At 42.7% G+C, this 24,170-nt stretch overlaps 1 protein-coding gene across 1 annotated transcript in view; it reads left to right on the top strand.

Moving 5' to 3' along the window:
- Nucleotides 1–24,170, top strand: part of LOC120028892 (replication protein A 70 kDa DNA-binding subunit-like) — a 58,400-nt gene that overhangs the window by 19,862 nt on the left and 14,368 nt on the right. Inside the window, exons 13-16 of the mRNA XM_038974165.1 lie at nucleotides 8,256–8,388; nucleotides 19,193–19,369; nucleotides 20,642–20,749; nucleotides 21,079–21,165. Coding sequence (XP_038830093.1) covers nucleotides 8,256–8,388; nucleotides 19,193–19,369; nucleotides 20,642–20,749; nucleotides 21,079–21,165 — 505 coding nt within the window. The remainder of the gene's footprint in view (nucleotides 1–8,255; nucleotides 8,389–19,192; nucleotides 19,370–20,641; nucleotides 20,750–21,078; nucleotides 21,166–24,170) is intronic.

Here is a 24,170-nt window from a genome sequence, read left to right as displayed (position 1 = left end):
TAAAGACTGTTGACATCCAGTGGAAGCGATAGGAACTGCAGGAAGGTCCCTTAGAAATCTGGATTTCCAATGAAAACCCATTGAAAAGAGTTACCTCAAAAAAATAAAAAATAAATCTGAATGGTTTGTCCTCGGGGTTTTGCCTGCCAAATAAGTTATGTTATAGTCACAGACATAATTCAAACAGTTTTAGAAACTTCTGAGTGTTTTCTATCCAATATATCTGGGACTGAGTAGGAGGCAGTTTACTCTGGGCACGCTTTTCATCCAAATGTGAAAATGCTGCCCCTTATCCTAGAGAAGTTAAATTGATATCAAAGCCATGTCTTGTTAATGGCTGGTTAGAAGCATAAAATTGAATCTTGTAATTCAAAGGGATTGATGGAGGAGGTGGGGTGATCATAGGGACTGAAGGGACAATCATTGCTCCTATTTAACCTTCACCTCAGCTTTCTGGCACCTTGATTGATCTGTCCCTCCATCTTCTACATCCTCTCCTCTTCTGCTCCACTCTGACAACAGACCAGGCCTCCCAGTCAGAAATTGAAGGCAAAATGTCTCAAAAGTGGAGATCCAATCGATTCTCACCCAAGGTGCTTTATTTTATTTACCTTCCAACAGCAACACCGGCCCCACACTCCACAGGGAAATAAGATGAAAGGAGGCTGAGGAATGAAAGGGGAAAGGACCCAATAACAATTCCAATTTATATTCTGGCACGTCCCGTGTGTCTTGACATGTGCTCAAATTCCACTTTCCTGTGCCTTGAAAAAAAGTTGGGCCGCTGTAATTATTTTTGAGCGGATCAGAAGCCTTGGTCTGCATAATGAGAGAAGTGAAATGTGACTACATAGCAGGAGGGAGAGAGGGGTGGCAAGTCAAAACAATATCCTAATTTCTGCCACTTCACTGGGTGTCTTGGCTGGGGTGATTTCTTTACAGAATTAGGACCAGTTGGGTATTTTGAATGATATTTGGTCATTACAAAGAGGTCATTCTCCAAACATAATGTGGTAGGAGTGTTACATGCTTTTCGACCATTGTCTGAGTGGTAGCCTGTCTCAAGCATTTTGCATTATATCGTATAGCTTGTTTACCAATATGGCATTGGATAATGATGTGGATGTAGTGGAGAGACAACGTGAATCTTCCACCTGCTCACTTCAACAACGCAGGTGTTCCACTCCCACACCCTCTGAGCTGTGGGAGCTTCCTTCACTTTCTCGGATGTGTCCCAATGACGCCCTATTCCCTATATAGTGCACTACTTTTGACCAGAACCTTATGGGCCCTGGTCGATAGTAGTCTACTACATAGGGAATAGGGTGACATTTGGGATGTAGACACTCAGTCACTTCTCACATGGACAGCCAGAGATAACGAGGCTAAGTGTTGATATGTTTTCCAGTGCAGAGCCTAGCTGCCATGGGATGATGCAGGTCCTCAAGGACCAGTGGGTTCCTGCAGGTTCGCAGGCATCCATCAATTAAGCAAAACGTTCAGCGGTTGCTGATATGAGTACTGACCTCAGCCATTAGTCTCACAGACAGTAGTGCACTAAGTCCTATATAACACTTCTGTTTTGCGTGTGGCAGTGACCCAAACAGCACATTTTTATAATATTTTGGGTTGATATTATACTGAACAAAAATATAAACGCAACATGTAAATTATTAGTCACATTTTTCATGAGCTGAAATAAAAGACCCGGAAACTTTTCCATATGCACAAAAAGCGTATTTCTTTCAGATTTTGTGCACAACGTTGTTTACATCCCTGTTGGTGAGCATTTCTCCTTTACCAAGATAATCCATCCACCTGACAGGTGTGGAATATCAAGATGCTGATTAAACAGCATGATCATTACACAGGTGCACCTTGTGTTGGGGACTTCTCATGGCTGCGCCCCTGCCCAGTCATGTGAAATCCATAGATTAGTGCCTAATTAATATATTTCATGTGACTGATTTCCTTCTATAAGCTGTAACTCAGTCAAATCTTTTCTGTGTATATTTTTGTTCAGTGTATGTATCGATTGACTCAAAGTATAGCTTTTTTTGCTAATGTAGGTAGTGTTAGCTACCACTAGTCTGCTGTACCTGCACCAAAACATCAGTATTTTTCCTTCATAGCTTGTAATCTGTCTTCTTTTTAAATAATGAGCCAACATGTTTTCAGCACTTTTATTTTCCTGACTGATCAAAACTAATTTTGTCATGCGCTCTTGTCTCTGCAGCAGACATATAGTGAGCAATATGTTTGAGACCTCAAATCGCAGTTTATTTTTATTTAACTTTTATATAGCTAGGTTGATCAGTCAAGAACAAATTCTTATTTACAATGAAGGCCTACCGGGGAACAGTGGGTTAACTGCCTTGTTCAGGTGCAGAACAACAGATTTTTACTATGTCAGCTCGGGGATTCGATCCAGCAAACTTTTGGTTACTAGCCCAAAGCTCTAAACAATAGGCTACCTGCCACCCTGTATTGAATCGCAATACATAGAGAATCACAATCCATATCGTATCGGCACCTAAGTATCGTGATAATATCGTATCGTGAGGTCCCTGGTAATTCCCAGCCCTACTGTACATGACGGTCTACTGTCTAAATATGGAAGACTCTCACGTATTGTAAGGAAGTAAAAAGTTCTACGGAGAACAAATTTATTTTTTCATTTCAAGTAGTACGAAGCAATATGTTTCTTTAAAACTAGGTTAGTAGTGAATGATTTAGTGATTTTAGGCCTAGCACATCAGTGCTTGTTGAGTACTTTCAGTACTCTGGGAGAGAAGGATGTTGATCATCAGTGAGCCATGCTTTTAGCAGTCTGAGTCTGCATAGCATATTTCACCCTATTCCAAATATAGTGGTCCATGGGGCTCTGCTCAAAAGTAGTGCACTCTATAGGGAATAGGATTCCATTTGGGATGTAACCGATCTGTCCACAAATGAGGTCTTTTATGTGATCGTTTCATCTTGCAAGCATAGAAAACCCAGAGCCTATTTACAACTGAAAATGAAGTCGAGCTCTGAGAGCCTTCTGTCAGAGCCAAGCTCTTGAAAAGCATAATTTTGCAAAGTGTAGGTATCTTAATTTGATGATTTTTGCTGCAGTCTGTTGGGATTTCCGTAAGTATCTATCCTACCCTGGGTAAGCTGTTGACTGAAAGCCATGCAGTGGATCAGGGGTTCCGCTCAGCCTATCCCTGTGTGTGCTGTACTGAAAAAAACATTGCTATCCCTTTAATGTCAATCTAATTAATCTTATGGAGAGAAAGTGTTTAATTTCCTCAAACAAGAATGCCGCACTACGCAGCAATTATCTTGAGCCCTGATTTGCTTCTGAGCTCCATAATAATATATATTATATGATTCCCTTCTTGTCTTTGAAATGGACTTCTACAGATTTGCCATGAAATTTGTGTTCTTTTTTGGGGAGAATTGGGAATATGAACTACTGTGCATGAAAGAAACATGAATTTGTCTTTATGGAGAGCATCACATGCGATTTCTCTGGTGCTGCAGTAATTTAGGGCACTGTCTTAGCCCCTTACATAATTGAAATGCTTAAAGATGAATTTAGCTAGATTAATTAAGGGTTCCTTACTCAACTGGTGCTGCTTTTACCTCTGCTTTCTGCAACTTTGGTACATGCTCGTTTGGTGCCCTCATTATTTAGGCATTTAAAAGATGCTTAACCATAATTTATTTACCTTAACATAAAGCAAATCTACTTAATTATAGCTTAATCTAGTAAATTACCCTGTTCTTCCACAGTATGTCAACTCAGCAAAAAAAGAAACGTCCTTTCACTGTCAACTGTTTATTTTCAGCAAACTTAACATTTGTAAATATTTGTATGAACATAACAAGATTCAACAACTGAGACATAAACTGAACAAGTTCCACAGACATGTGACTAACAGAAATTGAATAATGTGTCCCTGAACAAAGGGGGGGTCAAAAGTAACAGTCTGTATCTGGTGTGGCCACCAGCTGCATTAAGTACTGCAGTGCATCTCTTCCTCATGGACTGCACCAGATTTGCCAGTTCTTGCTGTGAGATTTTACCACACTTTTCCACCAAGGCACCTGCAAGTTCCCAGACATTTTTGAGAGGAATGGCCCTAGCCCTCACCCTCCGGTCCAACAGGTCCCGGACGTGCTCAATGGGATTGCGATCCAGGCTCTTTGCTGGACATTCCTGACATTCCTGTCTTGCAGGAAATCACGCACAGAATGAGCAGTATGGCTGGTGGCATTGTCCTGCTGGAGGGTCATGTCAGGATGAGCCTGCAGGAAGGGTACCACATGAGGGAGGAGGATGTCTTCCCTGTAACGCACAGCGTTGAGATTGTCTGCAATGACAACAAGCTTAGTCCGATGATGCTGTGACACAACGCCCCAGACCATGACGGACCCTCCACCTCCAAATCGATCCCGCTCCAGAGTACAGGCCTCGGTGTAACGCTCATTCGTTTGACGATAAACGCGAGTCCGACCATCACCCATGGTGAGACAAAACCGTGACTCGTCAGTGAAGAGCACTATTTGCCAGTCCTGTCTGGTCCAGCGATGGTGGGTTTGTGCCCATAGGCGACGTTGTTGTTGCTGCTGGTGTTGTCTGGTGAGGACCTGCCTTACAACAGGCCTACAAGCCTTCCGTCCAGCGTCTCTCAGCCTAATGCGGACAGTCTGAGCACTGATGGAGGTATTGTGCGTTCCTAGTGTAACTCGGGCAGTTGTTGCCATCCTGTACCTATCCCGCAGGTGTCATGTTCGGCTGTACCGATCCTGTGCAGGTGTTGTTACACGTGGTCTGCCACTGCGAGGACGATCAACTGTCTGTCCTGTCTCCCTGTAGCTCTGTCTTAGGCGTATCACAGTACGGACATTGCAATTTATTGCCCTGGCCACATCTGAAGTCCTCATGCCTCCTTGCAGCATGCCTATGGCACATTCACACAGATGAGCAGGGACCCTGGGCTTCTTTCTTTTGGTGTTTTTCAGAGTCCGTAGAAAGGCCTCTTTTTAGTGTCCTAAGTTTTCGTAACTGTGACCTTAATTGCCTACCGTCTCGAAGCTGTTAGTGTCTTAACGACCGTTCCACAGGAGCATTTTCATTAATTGTTTATGGTTCATTGAACAAGCATGGGAAACAGTTTAAACCGTTTACAATGAAGATCTGTGAAGTTATTTGGATTTTTACGAATTATCTTTGAGAGACGGGGTCCTGAAAAAGGGATGTTTCTTTTTTTGCTGAGTTTAGTAACATGAAAATGCCTGCCTGCTCAGTTGCTATTTGGGACGATTTAGATCAAATCCACATAAAATAAAATCTCCTTTATCTAATTTTGTACTAATTTGTTTCATAAGCAAACCTGAACATACAATATTTCCCTACTGATCCATCTGGTCCATACAGTAGCAGCCGTTGTCCATTAGATGGCATCATCAGACACATCTGGAGTGGCTCCTGTCCTCCCTCTCTTCTCTCTCGCTCTCCTAGCTGACTGGACAACTGTGTCTGTCTCTCCATCTTCTTGTCATTCTTCCTCTTCCTGACACAACCTCTTGTTCCTTTCCTCTTGTTGTCCTCAGTCCTATTGCCGTCTCTTACTTAGTGACACTTGGCCACTCTCACTCTTTCTGTTCAGTGTTGTTTTCCTGCAGTCCTCCTTACTGAGTCATCTGATCTCCCTTACACACTACATACAGAATGGAGTGTGTCCCAAATGGCACCCTATTCCCTTTATAGTACACTACTTTTGACCAGAGTCCTATGGGCCCTTGTCAAAAGTAGTGCACTATGTAGGGAATAGCTGCTCACAGCAAAAATATATTTGTCCTTTTAATTTTTTACCTCAATAAAATAGCATAAACCTTTTGCGTGCGGACCCTCTACTAATGAAGCAAGCACGCCAGTTAGTGATTTCAATAACATTTTGATTGCCCTCCTCCGCTCACACATTGGAATTGTGCCGTTGCTCTCCGGTAGTTGTGCTCTCCGGTAGTTGTGCTCTCCGGTAGTTGTGCTCTCCGGTAGTTGTGCTCTCCGGTAGTTGTGCTCTCCGGTAGTTGTGCTGCTGTCCACTACTTTATTTCTCTCATTCATTCCGACTGAGTCTCAGTGTTCCAAAATAACACTTCATATTTTTTAGTTAAACAAGTAGCTTAACTATGTGGCTATGCTACTTGATCTCTCTCCTCTTATTCCCTCTTGTTGTTGTCAGTAGTTTGTCCCAGCTTAGTTCCCGCCTGGCGCATGTCCTTTTGTGAAATTAAAAACTGTTTTGAGATTGACAATTTGGAAATGTTATGTTGGAATAGAATACGTAGTCACATTTACAACCACGTTCCTATTGAAAATGACCTCATGTACTGTGTTGTTCAACTCCACAACTACAGGGACTGGTTTCTTGAGCAGACCTCATGGATGACTAGTCATATTTGTTGTATGTTGTCCGCCAGTCAGAGACGCACCATGAGAGCCATAGCTGGAGGCAGGGAAGGAACAAAACAGTGCTTACAGAAGGGTTTCTGTCATGCTCAGCTGCTTTTTCTCCTTCCCTCTGTCACATGCTCGCATGTCGCCCTGCTGTCCTGCCTGTCCTGTCCTCTACTTGGCTGTATGGCTCGTTGTGACGGTGCCATGCTATGCACATGAATCTGTTATTTTCCCTTCTCTTCTTCTTGTCGTTGTCGTCTCTCTCTTCCAGTCGGTTAGTCTCACTTCATCCACGCTCGGAGCATCTCCCTGCCTGTCTATCAGACCACTGTTGCACATCTTCTGCCAGCTCCAATTTGTCCTCCTTTTGTCTCCTCCATCAAGCCCACTGACTTACTGTTCCATGCCTGTTGTAGCGGTTTCCTACAGAACAATCTTCTGTTTGTCTGCCTTTACAGTCTGCGTTACATAGTCTCCTGGGCATTTTGTAACTGTCAAAAAGAACATCTTGAGAAATAAGATAAACTGTACATGAATGATAATCTGCTTACCTACCAGGAGTCAGCCCTGTCTGGATCTGAAAAGACCATAAATGTTTAATTCCTTTCATTCTATTCCAACCTATTTCTCTTGGCGAAACACCAGCAGCTTCATGAAAGGAGTTATTGTTCATCAGAAATAAATAACTATTTTCAGGTGGATTTCAGAACTAGGTTGACGTTGTTTTTAATGCATCATCAGCCAGGTGTTTTTGTTGATACCCCCTATCTGCACGAACACCGGTACAATTATAACAAAGCAGGGATGCTAGTGCAGAGATGAGGGAATAGGTGCCACAGGAAAGAATTACTCACATTTTTCAGTGGAGGGGAAATTGGCAGAGGCCATAGTGGCCGGGCCACATGCTCACAGGCCATTAATGGGGATATTTTCAATTAGTCATGCTTCTGAGAGCAAGGCCCGGCTCCCTGTATTTACTGCCCCCTCCCCCCCACAGCGCTACACAATACCTGCTAGCAATAGATTAGTAAGCGCTATTGATCTCTTGCACCATTCCAACCTGAGTGTTCTATAGTTTTTCCCTTTTTACCCCTGTCCCCTCCCCCTACTCTCCATCCCCCTCCTCCCTCCTTCCCACTTGTCTTGTGTGAATCACCTGGAGGTAACGCTGAGTGAAAATTGGTTTCTGATTCCACCATCACTGTTGTTGATTCATTTCACTGCCACTCAGCCTGCTTTGCTCTCTGCACAGACTATTCTGTATCCCAAATGACACCATATTCCTTATTTAGTGCACTATATAGGGAATAGAGTGCCATTTTAGGATGCAACCTAGCTCAGCTTTGTCAAACAGGGAAGGCTATGTTGGCCAGGATGGATTTTATTAAACCCCTACTAGATAACAGACAACTCACGAGGCAGTGGTCTGCAGGGCACAAGGCTACAAGGCAGTGGTCTGCAGGGCACGAGGCTACAAGGCAGTGGTCTGCAGGGCACGAGGCTACAAGGCAGTGGTCTGCAGGGCACGAGGCTACAAGGCAGTGGTCTGCAGGGCGCGAGGCTACAAGGCAGTGGTCTGCAGGGCGCGAGGCTACAAGGCAGTGGTCTGCAGGGCACCTCTATGTATTACACTTTGTCTCTTCTATTGTGATTGATGGGGTTGTTTCTGCAGTGACATGTTTGTGGTTTTAGGCTGGGTTTCTGTATAGCACTTTGACATCTGCTGATGTAAAAAAGGGCTTTATAAATAAATTAGATTTGATGTTGACCAACGTGTGGGGGGGATGTGTTTGTGTTCGTCTAGGTATGACAAGGAGGGCCACTCTATGGATGGCCAGTCTCTGACGGAGGCGAGGACAGGTGGTGGAGGAGGAGGGAACACCAACTGGAAGACCCTGACTGACATCAAGACTGAGCACCTCGGACACGGAGACAAGGTTTGTTACGTACGCACACATACGGCACGCACGCACACATACGGCACGCACGCACACATACGGCACGCACGCACACATACGGCACGCACGCACACATACATACTTTTATGTAGACAAACACATGTACATCCAAACATTGTAAAATATAATAAGGTCGTACATAATGCTTTTCTTTGTTGACTTGATTCGAAGACAAGTCATCACTTGTTTTAAAAGTGTGAAGTAGACCAACCTGCATTGTGGATCCAACACACAGCAGGCAGCATACCATACAGCATCTCTATCTTAGTCACTATGGAGCAGGATTCTCTTGTCTTGGCTGACAGTCATTATGTTAAATATTTGTAATCAGAGCGACTCATTAAATGACTGCGTTGCTGGTTCCTGAGCTTGTTTTTAAAGCAGAATGTGTCCAAAATGCGACCCTGTTCCCTACATAGTGCTCTACTTTAGTCCAGGGCCCAATGGCACTCTATGCCATATGGGACCTGGTCAACAGTAGAGTGCTGTATAAGGAGTAGGGTGCCATTTGGGATGCAACCATATGGTGTTCTGATGTTCTCCATCATTAATCACCAACATTAGGTGTCCTCTGCATCCCTCTCCCTACCTAGGTATATGCTTAATGTGAAGTCACATTTATCTCCCATATTGATTGTGAAGAGAAGGGCTCCATTCATTCAGCTTGGTAATGAAGTGGTTGCACTCAGATAAGTCAAGTAATACATGTGCTTGTAATTTCAGCTTCTTATTTACATTTTATGGAAATGGAGGAAGGGTAAAAAGGTGGATAATTAATCTATGGTTATGGAAACTGATTTTTCCTTTTGATATTTGGAATATAAAGCTATATTAATTCATCCTGGGCCTTGGTTTTTAACCTCCGTATTGGAATAAGTAGGAGGGATGAGAGGATTTGAATTAGGTTTATTTGACTGACGTTGTCTGAGGAGAGTCCTTGGGTTAGAACAGCACTGGGAGAGAGGCGAGGATGGAGAGAGGATAGTGCGCAAGCCCAGGACAGAGGGAGGATGGGGCTGGGCGGTATACTGTATTTTACTATATACTGGTATTGATGCACGGACCGGTTTGGGTTTTTACTTTACCTTCTATAACGATATTTGAATGTTTGGTTTGTTAAATGTGATACGCCGTGTGTAATGTCCATTTGTATAGTTGACTCAGCTACTTGAGTCATCCCTCTCCGCTCTCTCCCTCTCCACGCCACTTTCCACACAGACCTAGTACCACCCCCTGTCACTCAAGGAGTGCATTTGTTGTTCCTCGACCACGAGACACTTGCGTTCAGTCTGCATTGTCAATGCAGCACATGCAACAATGTTGATGACAACGATGTTGTTTCCACTTTGATTTTAATATAAATCCTCAAGCGTTCTATAATTACAATATTAGTTTGTGTTTCTTAGCTCTGCAAACAGCTAGTTTGTATTTTCTTAGCAAGTTAACCTAAATCGTGTTAGCCACTAATGCTAATCGCTAGTTAGCTGGCTAGCTAACAGTATCTTCTAAATCAAAGAAGAATAGGCGAAGCATGTATATGTTTGCTATATGAATAAAGATTTAATGTAGCCAAAGAATATAGTGTCCCCCTAGGAAACACAGAACATCACTTTGGTTCCTACCCTGTCACAATTTCTTTTTTTTCTCCTTTCTTTTTTTACCTTTATTTAACCAGGTAGGCTAGTTGAGAACAAGTTCTCATTTACAACTGCGACCTGGCCAAGATAAAACAAAGCAGTGCGACACAAACAACAACACGGAGTTACACATGGAATAAACAAGCGTACAGTCAATAATACAATAGAAGAAAAAAGAGTCGAAATAGTGTGTGCAAATAGCGTGAGGAGGTAAGGCAATAAATAGGCCATAGTAGCAATTAGCAAGTAATTACAGTTTAGCAAATTAACACTGGACTGATAGATGAGAAGATGATGATGTGTAAGTAGAAATACTGGTGTGCAAAAGAGCAGAAAAGTAAATGAAAACAATATGGGGATGAGGTAGGTAGATTGGGTGGGCTATTTACAGATGGGCTATGTACAGCTGCAGCGATCGGTTAGCTGCTCAGATAGCTGATGTTTAAAGTTAGTAAGGGAAATATAAGTCTCCAGCTTCAGCGAGTTTTGCAATTCGTTCCAGTCTTTGGCAGCAGAGAACTGGAAGGAAAGGCGGCCAAAAGAGTGTTGGCTTTGGGAATGACCAGTGAAATATACCTGCTGGAGCGCGTGCTACGGGTGGGTGTTGTTATCGTGACCAGTGACCTGAGATAAGGCGGAGCTTTACCTAGCAAAGACTTATAGATGACTTGGAGTCAGTGGGTCTGGCGACGAATATGTAGCGAGGGCCAGCCGACTAGAGCATACAGGTCGCAGTGGTGGGTGGTATAAAGGGCTTTGGTGACAAAACGGATGGCACTGTGATAGACTACATCCAGTTTGCTGAGTAGAGTATTGGAAGCCATTTTGTAAATTACATCGTCAGCGATCGGTAGGATAGTCAGTTTTACGACGGTATGTTTGGCGGCGTGAGTGAAGGATGCTTTGTTGCGAAATAGGAAGCCGATTCTAGATTTAATTTTGGATTGGAGATGTTTAATATGAGTCTGGAAGGAGAGTTTACAGTCTAGCCAGACACCTAGGTAGTTGTCCACATATTCTAAGTCAGAACAGTCCAGAATAGTGATGCTAGTCGGGCGGGCTGGTGCGGGCAGCAAACGGTTGAAGAGCATGCATTTGGTTTTACTCGCGTTTAAGAGCAGTTGGAGGCCACGGAAGGAGTGTTGTATGGCATTGAAGCTCGTTTGGAGGTTAGTTAACTTCTTATGGCTGCAAGCCCGACGTCGGTACACTTATGACAACAGCCAGCTCAAGTGCAGGGCGCGAAATTCAAAAGATATTTTTTAGAAATATTTAACTTTCACACATTAACAAGTCCAATACAGCAAATGAAAGGTACACATCTTGTGAATCCAGCCAACATGTCCGATTTTTAAAATGTTTTACAGCGAAAACAGCACATATATTTATGTTAGCTCACCACCAAATACAAAAAAGGACAGACATTTTTCACAGCACAGGTAGCATGCACAAAGCCAACCTAACTAACCAAGAACCAACCAAACTAACCAACAAACAACTTCATCAGATGACAGTCCTATAACATGTTATTCAATAAATCTATGTTTTGTTCGAAAAATTTGCATATTTCAGGTATAAATCATAGTTTACATTGCAGCTACAATCAGAAATTGCACCGAAAGCAGCCAGAATAATTAGACACCAACGTCAAATACCTAAATACTCATCATAAAACATTTCTGAAAAATACATAGTGTACAGCAAATGAAAGACAAGCATCTTGTGAATCCAGCCAATATTTCCGATTTCTTAAGTGTTTTACAACGAAAACACAATATAGCGTTATATTAGCTTACCACAATAGCCAGAAACACAAGCCATTCCCCAGCAGGAAAAGTTAGCGATCGTAACAAACCAGCAAAAGATATATAATTTTTGACTAACCTTGATAAGCTTCATCAGATGACAGTCCTATAACATCAGGTTATACATACACTTATGTTTTGTTCGAAAATGTGCATATTTAGAGCTGAAATCAGTGGTTATACATTGTGCTAACGTAGCATCTTTTTCCCACAACGTTCGGATATTTTTCTGACACTCAACTATTCTGACCAAATAACTATACATAAACGTTACTAAAAAATACATGTTGAATAGGAAATGATAGATACATTAGTTCTTAATGAAATCGCCGTGTTAGAATTCTAAAAATAACTTCATTACCACATCCAGCTTACGTTATAACGAGAGAGAGCCCAAATCTGGGCGCAAAATAATTGTCAACATATTCCGACAGATATATGAAATATCATCATAAAATGGGTCCTACTTTTGATGATCTTCCATCAGAATGTTGTACAAGGGTGTCCTTTGTCCAGAACAATCGTTGTTTGGTTTTAGAACGGCCTTCTTCCCTCTCGAATTAGCAAGCTAACTAGCCAAGTGGCGCGTAGCTCTCCATCTTCACCATACCCAGAGAACGCAAGACGCCTAAACTCCCGGAAATATACGATGATATGATCACATTTATCAAATAAAATCAAAGCCGGAGATATAACACGTCTATAACGATTGCTTTTCCGAAGCCATTACCGGTGACCTCTATGCGCTTCCTGGACAAAGGAATTCTGGGGTCATGTCATTCCAAGAGCTCTCTTTTCACCATAGAAACACCTAGAAACCCCATTTCACCTCTCACAGCCTATGGGACATCTAGTGGAAGGCGTATGAAGTGCATGTATACTCATACATATCAAGGATATTTATAGGCAGATCCTAGAACAGAGCATCGATTTCAGATTTTTCACTTTCTGACAGGAAGTTTGCTGCAAAAGGAGTTCTGTTTTACTCACAGATATAATTCAAACGGTTTTAGAAACTAGAGTGTTTTCTATCCAATAGTAATAATAATATGCATATTGTACGAGCAAGAATTGAGTACGAGGCCGTTTGAAATGGGCACCTTTTATCCGGCTACTCAATACTGCCCCTGCAGCCATAAAAAGTTAACACAGTGTTCAAAGAAGGGCCAGATGTATACAGAATGGTGTCGTCTACATAGAGGTGGAGCAGAGAATCACCCGCAGCAAGAGCGACATCGTTGATATATACAGAGAAAAGAGTCGGCCCGAGAATTGAACCCTGTGGTACCCCCATAGAGACTGCCAGAAGTCCGGACAACAGGCCTTCCGATTTGACACACTGAACTCTGTCTGAGAAGTAGTTGGTGAACCAGGCGAGGCAGTCATTTTAGAAACCAAGGCGGTTGAGTCTGCCGATAAAAATGTGGTGATTGACCAAGTCGAAAGCCTTGGCCAGGTCGATAAAGACTGCTGCACAGTACTGTCTTTTATCGATGGCGGTTATGATATTGTTTAGTACCTTGAGCGTGGCTGAGGTGCACCCATGACCAACTCGGAAACCGGATTGCACAGCGGAGAAGGTACGGTGAGATTCGAAATGGTCAGTGATCTGTTTATTAGCTTGGCTTTCGAAGATGGATATAGGTCTATAACAGTTTGGGTTTAGAATGTCACCCCCTTTGAAGAAGGGGGATGATCGCGGCAGCTTTCCAATCTTTAGGGATCTCAGATGATACGAGAGGTTGAACAGACTGGTAATAGGGGTTGCAACAATGGTGGCTGATGATTTTAGAAAGAGAGGGTCCAGATTGTCTGGCTGGTCCATGGCATTTTCATTCGTTGTCATGTCAAACAACACTGTATTCAAAGTGCCCACTATTATTTATATTCTAACTTTATAATTATAATAAACATTCTATTTCCATGATTCCAAAAGTTCACCTAAGTGTTTTGATCTAAATCAATAAGCTAAGGACCCTGGGACTAAACACCTCTGCGACTGGATCCTGGGCTGCCCCCAGGTGGTAAGGTTAGGCAACAACACATCTGCCACGCTGACCCTCAACACGTGGAAGCCTCGGGGTGCGTGCTCAGTCCCCTCCTGTACTCCCTGTTCACCTACGACTGCGTTGCCAAGCACGACTCCAACACCATCATTAAGTTTGCTGACGACACAATGGTGGTAGGCCTGATCACAGACAACGATGAGACAGCCGATAGGGAGGAAGTCAGAGCCAGGACAACAACCTCTCCCCCAACGTGAGCAAGACAAAGGAGCTGATCATGGACTACAGGAAAAGGAGGGCCGAACACTGCCCCATTCACATCAACAGGGCTGTAGTGGAGCGGGTCAATAATTTCAAGCTCATTGGTGTCCACATCACCAACAAATGATGGTCCAAACACACCAAGACAGTTGTGAACAGTGCACGACAACACCTTTTCTCCCTCAGGAGACTAAAAAGATTTGGCATGGATCCTCAGTTATACAGCATCCGATCGTAAGGCGCTAGAGGGTAGTGCGTACAGCCCAGTACATCACTGGGGCCAAGCTTCCTGCCATACAGGACCTATATAATGGGTGGTGTCAGAGGAAAGCCCATACAATTGTGAAAGACTCCAGTCACCCAAGTCATAGACTGTTCTCTCTGCTACTGCACCGCAAGCAGTACCGGAGCGCCAAGTCTAGGTCCAAAATGCTCCTTAACAACTACCCACAAGCCATAAGACTACTGAACAATTAATCAAATGACCACCCAGACTATTTACATTGACCCCCCCCCCCCCCCCCCTTTGTTTTTACGCTGCTGATACTCACTATTTTTTTCATCTATGCATATTAATTTTACCCCTACCTACACAAATTACCTCAATTAACCTGTAACCCCGCACATTGACTCGGTGTCCCGGTAGCCCCTGTATATAGCCTCGTTATTTTCTGTTACTTTTTATATTATTTTTTTACTTTAGTTTTAGTCAATATTTTCTCAACTCAATTTCTTGAACTACATTCTTGGTTAAGTAAAATTTGATTTGATTTAATATAGGCTAACCAGTTACTTGACACTCCCCTCACATTGTAGAGTGTATGGACACCTATATAGGCTAACCAGTTACTTGACACTCCCCTCACATTGTAGAGTGTATGGACACCTATATAGGCTAACCAGTTACTTGACACTCCCCTCACATTGTAGAGTGTATGGACACCTATATAGGCTAACCAGTTACTTGACACTCCCCTCACATTGTCATGTAGATTCTATAGGTTACATGCAGTAATGCCATTATTGTGGTTAGTCAGATTTAATATAATAGTTAAAAACATTTACTTGCAAGAATAACGATTTCCCTAATAATCCTGTTTACATGGACCCTTCTGACATCAGGCTTCCTGATGGGACTCTTGATAAATTTAGGAAATCGCCAATGAAATAAATATTCTACCACAGGGACCATGTTATTTTTGCGACGTCTTTTTGATTCGGAGTTCGAACATGTAGCGTTTGTATGTGAGAACTATTTCTAAGATGCATGCTTTCAGTTTTTTCTGAACTCACTTCACTCGCACATAAGAGGGAGGCTTGTGCTACCGGTGCTGGCACAGGCACAGATCAAATACACCACTGGAATGCCAATTAAGCCGTTTACATGTCTTAATCATTTGCAAGATTGTTCAGAAAACCAAGTGTTTTAATCAACGTATGCTTACTTCGATTTTGGCCTTCCGTTGATTTTTAAGATAAGCAGAGTAAGGTGTTTACATTACTATTTCAATACTCGGCCTACTGCCATGACCGGTTTAATATAGAATTATTAATGTGCATGTAAACGTACTCACCATCTCATTGTAGAGTAGGCTGTTGGCACTATATGCTAACCAGTATTAGCATTGCTGATTCACTAGTTCCCTTGACCTTCATTAGAGTCCTCCAGACTATCCTGTTGGGTTAAGGCAATTTCTCTTGGCATTAGGCTGTAGTACTAGAGGAGGAGAGAGGAAGGGAGAGGTGTGACCCAGGGCTCTAGTTCAGCCTGTAGTGTCTGAGATGAGGAGCTGACTCAAGCACAGTATCCTCTCCTGGTACTGCTCCTGCTCAGCCCGTGGAGACACGGGGTCACAAGGTCGGCCCTCTGAAGGCCCTCCGCAAGTCAGCAGCAATTAATTGTCCCTGTCACAAAGTCTGTCACAATCTCAAATTTCCACAACACCGGCTTGCCCTCTCGACAGCGAATGTCTAACCCCGTCCGCAGCCCGCTCCCTCCCGATGGCTTGACGCTGCCTGCATATGTAAAGCCTTGTGACAGACAGGAGGGGGGAAAATCAGGAGGAACATTTCTTTCAGCGGTCTCATCTCTCTCTCTCTCTGTGGTGAGTGACTCGTTAATTTCAGAGGTATTAACTTGATTCATTAGTGCTCTTTGGGGAAGCTGCAGTACAGGGAGGGAAGTATGAGGTGTTTGTTAAAACAACTGTAGCGTAGCACCCCGTATTATTGACATATTCAACAGCGTTTAAGAAATATTACCTTGAACATTTATCTTGTGATCAAGCCATCAATGTTTTGATAATTGGTGTCGTAAACATGTTAGCTAACAGGTTAGCAGTTAGTAGTAGTATTTCCACTGAAATGTAAAACATGCTATCAGCTTTTTGATAAGCGGTTTAGCCAAAAAAAAATACCGTGTTATTGGAATACAGTCCCCAGTTATTGGCCACCTTACTATTTTGTTCAATTACACGCTATATCCATTTAATTTTCTTCAAAAAAGAGACCCCAACCTCGTATCTGAAGTGTTTACAAGATAGTTGGCTAGCCTTCCAGTAAAAAAAAAAAAAGTACTTGCCTGTCAACTTTTCATTGCGTAGCCCGGTGCGCCCTCCTGTAGACTCTTAAATGGTTCTTCACCAATATCTTCAGTGTTGTAACCAAATAATGTCTTATTTGTTTTACAGATTAATCTTGTCTTTTGAGAAAGTAGATAACAGTTTAATACTAACATATACATGAGTATGAATAACTTAGGTAAAAAGTTGGATATTAAATGATGTGTGGTCTGTTGCGCAGTCAAATTTTATAATACACAGTGTGTCCCACAAAATGTGTATTTATTTTTATTCATTTAACCTTTATTCTACTAGGCAAGTCAGTTAAGAACAAATTCTTATTTGCCTTTTGGTAGGCCATCATTGTAAAAGACCTCCTGTGGGGACGGGGGCTGGGTTAAATAAAAAAAAAATATATTTATCTCTAGATAGATAGATAATCTCTATATCTGACAAAACACACATCACAACAAGAGAGACGTTACATTAAGAGAGACCTAAGACGACAACATAGCCAGGCAGCAACACATGACAACACAGAATGGTAGCAACATGACAACATGCTAGTAAAACAACATGGTAGCAGCACAAAACATGGTACAAACATTATTGGGCACAGACAACAGCACAAAGGGCAAGAAGGTAGAGACAACAATACATCACGCGAAGCAGCCACAACTGTCAGTAAGAGTGTCTGAGATTGAGATAAAACTGTCCAGTTTGAGTGTTTGTTGCAGCTCGTTCCAGTCGCTAGCTGCAGTGAACTGAAAAGACGTGTGTGTGTGTGTAGATATCATATATATCTCTTTTTGGAAAACTCTGAACCTAACTTACATAAATGAAAGTTGGTTGTCAGCTAGCTAGAAGGTCGTCTTTAGTCGCAAAACGTACCGTTATTTTCCAGGACATTTAAATGTTGAGCTCGAAGTGATTTAATCCTCCAACCACTAGAGTGTCCGAAGTTAGGGGTTGTCTGATGTAGGGGGAAAATGTGCTAGTTTTAAAGAGGCCAGCAGTTTGCCTGTAGAGAGAGAGAGGGGGGGTGATCAATTACGGCCAAAGTGGCAGAAACGTTCCCTTTTGTTTTTCTATTTATTTCCTTTGAAAACTGGAGGTTAAGATTTTGTCTGGGGCCTCATCTAGATTGTGAACAATAGAAGGAAAGAAGAAACTCCTGCATGCCGAATTCTCAATGAAGTGCACCATGCAGAAATGTCCTGTTTCCTGTCCCCTGCTTTCCTTTCGGTACTCCAGGCAATGTTCCCCGCCATGAATATGAGTCAGGACGTCCAGGTTATTAAAATCCCCCCATTGTAATCCTACAGGTCTTTGTTTTGTATTTATTATGGTTCCCCATTAGCTGCTGCCAAGACAGCAGCAACTTCCTGGGGTGTAAGGAAGTGTTATGATTTTTTTTGAAGAGCACACCCTGTTTTGTCCTCTGGATGAATCTAAATGACTGACTGAAGGCACTTGGCCTCAGAGGTTCTCGTGTGTGTTTACGTAATGAGATATTACCATGTGGTATTGCCTATAGGCCCTGGTCGAAATTAGTGTACTATATAGGGAATAGTGGGCTATTTGGGACACAAGCGGTGTTAAGGCATGGAGGTGTCTGCTCCTCTCACTCCCCCTCAACGTGAGCCTCTTACCCTGTTCTCAACCCACTGCTTCTGTCACCTCAATGTCCCCATGGCCACATGCAGGGGTTGTGACGAGCAGTAGGTGGGGGACTAACACAGAGAGAGGGTGGGAAAGCGAGATGTTACAAAACAATGACTATTTGAGGCATGACTGACAAAGACCTGTCCATGGCAGCAAGGCGTATGCGTTGGTGGGTGGGGGTATAGAAACAGGAAGGGAACTCTACAACGTGTTGACAGAACGATAGGTGATGTGACTCATCTCCAACCCTGTTGACACTGAATCACTTCATCATGTTGCTCCCTCCCACAGCCCTTTGTCTGTCTCCAATTATTTATTTCAGGACTCTCACCAGGTGCTTGTTGTTGATTTTTTCTAAAAGACTGTTTATGTATATGGAGGTTATTAACTTTGCTTATACCCCCATAAAAATGATGAGGCAGCCTGCCTTTGCTGTTTTGCATTTGTGTTTGGAGCTATGCTATGCAGATTGCAGTTGGTTTGTCATTTTTGCATCCCACTGCAGTAATGTTTCTCGTTAATACAGTTTGAACATTCTTGTTGATGTTCTCTCAGATCTGTTCTTTAGGCTTCTCAGTTGTTAGTTCTGCGCCGTGTAATGGCATCAACCTTTACATAGAAATCATGGACCAAGCCTGCACATATTGCCCAGTACAATATTGCCTGCCACAAAATATCTACGTTTCAAAACGATTGACAGAAGAATTCTGATATGTTTTGTGTTTGTGTCCAGGCAGACTACTTCAGCTGCATGTATTGCAATATGGTCTTCCACAAAACATCTGGTGTACACATTTTTAAAACAACTAAGAAGTATGTTCAGGAATGTTGTGTGTTTGTCCCTCCAGGCAGACTACTTCAGCTGCATTGCCACCATAGTGTACATCCGTAAGGAGAACTGTCTGTACCAGGCGTGCCCTAGTCAGGACTGCAGTAAGAAGGTGGTGGACCAGCAGAACGGCATGTTCCGCTGTGAGAAGTGTGACAAAGAGTTCCCCAACTTCAAGTACCGACTCATCCTCTCTGTGAGTGGCTTACCTCTGTCTGTCTAAACTCTCTGGCCTCACAGTCACAAAGAGGACACACACACAAGTGAGCATGCACACACACACTGAGTCCCACTCTGCCACACCATTCACCCTCACTGTTACAGGGTACCTGCCCTCTCCTGACCCCGTCCCCTAGGCCTCTATTCATTCTCTCCTATCCTCACAGGTCCCTGAGGGTGGGAGCAGTGGCTGCTGTGGCTGAGGGTTTTCTCTGGGGGACTCATCTACTGCTTCTCATTTCTCGCTCTCTCGCTCTCGCTCTCTGGCACGCACACGTTTGCTTTCTGTCTTTGTCCTTCCTTTCACTCTTGCTCTCTCATTCACCCCTCCTTTCTTTCTTGCTCTCTTTTGTGTGCTCTTTCCCTTTTGCTCTTTCTCATCGGCCTCCAGCCAGTCTCCCTTATGGTACTTCTTCTCTCACGGTGCTTAACTAACTCTCTATCGGATCTCTTTACAGTCATGTTTCAAGAAGATTATTATTTAATCCATTCTGCTGTCGCTGCTGCAAGCGTCAAATAGTGGCTGGCTATTTAGGATTCATTTTGATTTGTTTTGTTGGGTGTAAGTCAGGATTATGTTGTGTTAATTGCTCTATTTTCCCCTCCTTAATGCTGTTGCTCGATGCTGAGGCATTTTGTCTCTGCTTGTTTAAAATAGCAGCATTCAAATACTACCTCATTTAGTCAGCAAACAAGCTCTTGCAGCCAGACATCTAAAATAAGCGGCTTTTCTTTTGTTTTGCACCTCTCGCCAGTCAGCATATTGCTTTTCGCCATGGAGCTGGAACATAAACTGTGAATATGCTACCATTGTGCGCAGCTCGCATCACACGTACACCTTGGCTCTTCTGGTGTTTGAAGTCCCTGCCTGTCAAATGTATAGAACAGAATAGTTCTATAATAATGATTTTCCCAGCAATATAAACTTGTGCAATTGACAATACATTGATTATGCAGCAGCAACGTGACATCATACACAACAATAAACCAAAGTACCAAATCCCTGAGAAGCCTACCTTTTTAATAGACTCTGCCTGTGTCCAAATGGCGCCCTATGTGGTGCACTTCTTTTGACCAGGGCCCATTGCACCCTGGGGAAAAATAGGTGCACTATAAAGGGAATAGAGTGCCATGTGTGTTGCAACCTATGATCAATAAAGCCCAGATGACCTTTCCTTCTCCCTTTGACTTTCCCCAGTACTCACTCCTACCATGCGTCTGTCTCTATGTTCCTCCTCTCGTCCTGCAGGCCAACATAGCAGACTACGGGGACAACCAGTGGGTGACCTGCTTCCAGGAGAGTGCTGAAGCCATCCTGGGACAGAACGCTGCTTACCTAGGGCAACTCAAAGACTCGGTGAGCCTTACTCTGCCACCCGTCTGCCTCCCTGTCTGTCTGGTTCAGAGCCTGGTCTGAGGAAAGGGCCTGGGGAGGTGCTGAACCCCAGGCACTGTCTAGCCACCAGCACCAGCTACCTCTGCTCTGCATGAACAGGCTGCTGTGCCGTGTGGTCTCTGTAGGCTCTCATAGAGCCTCTATGGGGGGGGGATTGTTTTAAAGATAGAGAAAGGCTTTGATATAGAACTTGCCATCTTGATGAAAACAATGGCTTTTTAATGGAAACAAGCAAGTTTTTGAAATGTCATTAAAGTTAAATTGATCACATTTTGTTCATTTTCATGCAGAATGAAGCTGCCTTCGAGGAGATCTTTCAGCAGGCCAACTTCCACACGTTCATCTTCCGCAACAGAGTCAAGCTGGAGACCTACAATGTAAGTGTCGCTTGACATATATGGGATTTTTGGGTCTGATACAATACTTATATTTGGGAGGCTACACTGGTTACAATTTATTGGCCGACGCATTTTTTTTCAGATATGAGATGTAAAAAATGTATCACAAATTTTGCTCCAAGTGAAAACGTCTCTTCAAAGACACTTTAAAATGTAATTTCATACATTTGAAAAATGAACATAATTTAAATAAATTGAAGTGCTCAGATTAGCATAATTTATTTTGTTTATTATTTATCGATAACGGTGGTGTAAAGACCGCTATGATCAATATCACCTGATTTTTTTTTTTTTTTTATATATATCTGTCAACCAATAGACGTTAGACTTTGGCGGTATCCAGATTGTCAAACCATACCGGGATATTCAGTAATACCGACACTGAACACACGGGGTGCTGTTTTCAAACCCCACTAATACTCTGTAATCCAATGCTAACAAGTACATGTAAAATCCCATAGAGAATGCTAACCAAATGCTAATGAGCACATTGCGAACATTTTGTACATTTTCTGACCTAAACTATACAAGTAACAAAAAAATGCTACACTGTTTGCTGTATGCACAAAACAAATATTAGCAAGCAAGGCTGTTGATTCAGGAAGGGTTTCTCTGCTGTTACCAAGCGAATGCTTGATTTTGGAAGAAGCTAACCACTTAGCTAGATAGCTAACCAGATACTAAATTAGCAAACCAAATGAACAACTCTTGTGAATTCCATACTGTAATTAGATCACATGCTGTACACAAACACCATGTGACTGGGGACCCACCGTAAGCTTCATAATAATGTGACAGGTGAAATGAAGAACGCAATGTTCTATATCTCCTAACGTATTGCACAAATTGACTGCATGTATTTACTTAAAGTAGCGACAAGTATTAAAAAACGTCAAAGAAAAAGTCTCAACGCTATTGACGGTATTGAAATACCATCCTGTGGCTTTTTCCAAAGGCCCCGGTATACCTCCCAAGCCCAACAGACATTTATTACTTCATATAAGGTAGAGGTTGTCTGGTTCGATTCCAGTCGTCTGGATGGGAGGAGAAAGAACACAGACACACACATCTTGTTCAGAGGTTTTACAGAATGCCAATTTATTGAAATCGGCATATAAGCCACTTCTTTATACAGTACCAGTCAAGTTTGGACACACCTACTCATTCAAGAGTTTTTCTTTTTACAATTTTCTACATTGTAGAATAATCATGAAGACAAACTATGAAATAACACATGGAATCCTGTAGTAACCAAAAATAGTGTTAAAGTAGGCACCCTTTGCCTTGATGACAGCTTTGCACACTCGTGGCATTCTATCAACCAGCTTCATCTTGAATGCTTTTCCAACAGTCTTGAAGGAGTTCCCACATACGCTGAGCACTTATTGGCTGCTTTCCCGTCACTCTGCGGTCCAACTCATCCCAAACCATCTGGGTTGGGGTCGGGTGATTGTGGAGGCCAGGTCATCTGATGCAGCACTCCGTCACGCTCCTTGGTCAAATAGCCCTTACACAGCCTGGAGTTGTTGGGTCATTGTCCTGTTGAAAAACAAATGATTAGTCCCACTAAGCGCAAGCAAGATGGGATGGCGTATCACTGAAGAATGCTGTGGTAGCCATGCTGGTTAAGTGTGCCTTGAATTCTAAATAAATCACTGACAGTGTCACCAGCAAAGCACCATCACACCTCCTCCATACTTCATGGTGGGAACCACACATGCGGAAATCATCCGTTCACCTACTCTGCGTCTCTCAAAGACACGGCGGTTGGAACCAAAAATCTCGGTCTAATGTCCATTGCTCGTGTTTCTTGGCCCAAGCAAGGCTCTTCTTATTGGTGTCCTTGAGTAGTGGTTTCTTTGCAGAAATTCAACCATGAAGGCCTGATTTCACGCAGTCTCCTCTAAACAGTTGATGTTGAGATATCTCTGTTACTTGAACTCGGTGAAACATTTATTTGGGCTGCAATTTCTGAGGCTGGTAACTGTATTTTTTTATTTAACCTTTATTTAACTAGGCAAGTCAGTTAAGAACAAATTCTTTTTTACAATGACGGCCTAGGAAGAGTGGGTTAACTGCCTTGTTCAGGGGCAGAACGGCAGATTTTTACCTTGTCAGCTCGGGGATTCGATCTAGCAACCTTTCGGTTAATGCCCCAACACTCTAAACACTAGGCTACCTGCCGCCCCAAGCAATGAACTTATCCTCTGCAGCAAAGATAACTCTGGATCTTCCTTTCCTGTGGTGGTCCTCGTGAGACAGTTTCATCATAGCGCTTGATGGTTTTTGCGACTGCACTTGAAAAAAAAGTGAACATTTCTTGAAATGTTACTGATTGACTGACCTTCATGTCTTAAAATAATGATGGACTGTCGTTTCTCGTTGCTTATTTGAGCTGTTCTTGCCATAATATGGACTTGGTCTTTTACCAGATAGGGCTATATTCTGTATACCACCCCTACATTGTCACAACAAAACTGATTGGCTCAAGCGCATTAAGAAGGAAAGAAATTCCACAAATTAACTTTTAACAAGGCACACCTGTTAATTGAAATGTGTTCCAGGTGACTACTTTATGGAGCTGGTTGAGAGAATGCAAAGAGAGTGTAAAGCTGTCAAGGCAAAGGGTGGCTACTTTGAAGAATCTCAACTATAAAATGTATTTTGTTTTCTTTTACATTTTTTTTTTGTAACTACATCATTCCATATTTGTTATTTCATAGTTTTGATGTCTTCACCATTATTCAACAATGTAGAAAATAATCAAAAATAAAGTAAAACCCTTGAATGAGTAGGTGTGTCCAAACTTTTGACTGGTATTGTATAGTATGTTCACCTGTGTTTGACATTGATATTCCAGTTGGCCTGACAAATATTAGCAGTTGGCTGTGACATTTCTCCTTACATTGGTTGTATTACCGCCTCTTCTCCTTTACCTCTTCTCGCTCTCTCCTTCCATCCGTTCGTCTGTAGAAAGAGCCCAC

The sequence above is a fragment of the Salvelinus namaycush genome, chromosome 34, assembly GCF_016432855.1.
Source record: "Salvelinus namaycush isolate Seneca chromosome 34, SaNama_1.0, whole genome shotgun sequence".
NCBI lineage: Eukaryota > Metazoa > Chordata > Actinopteri > Salmoniformes > Salmonidae > Salvelinus > Salvelinus namaycush.
Note: the sequence above shows the minus strand (reverse complement) of the source record. Positions and strands in the feature narration are given on the sequence as shown.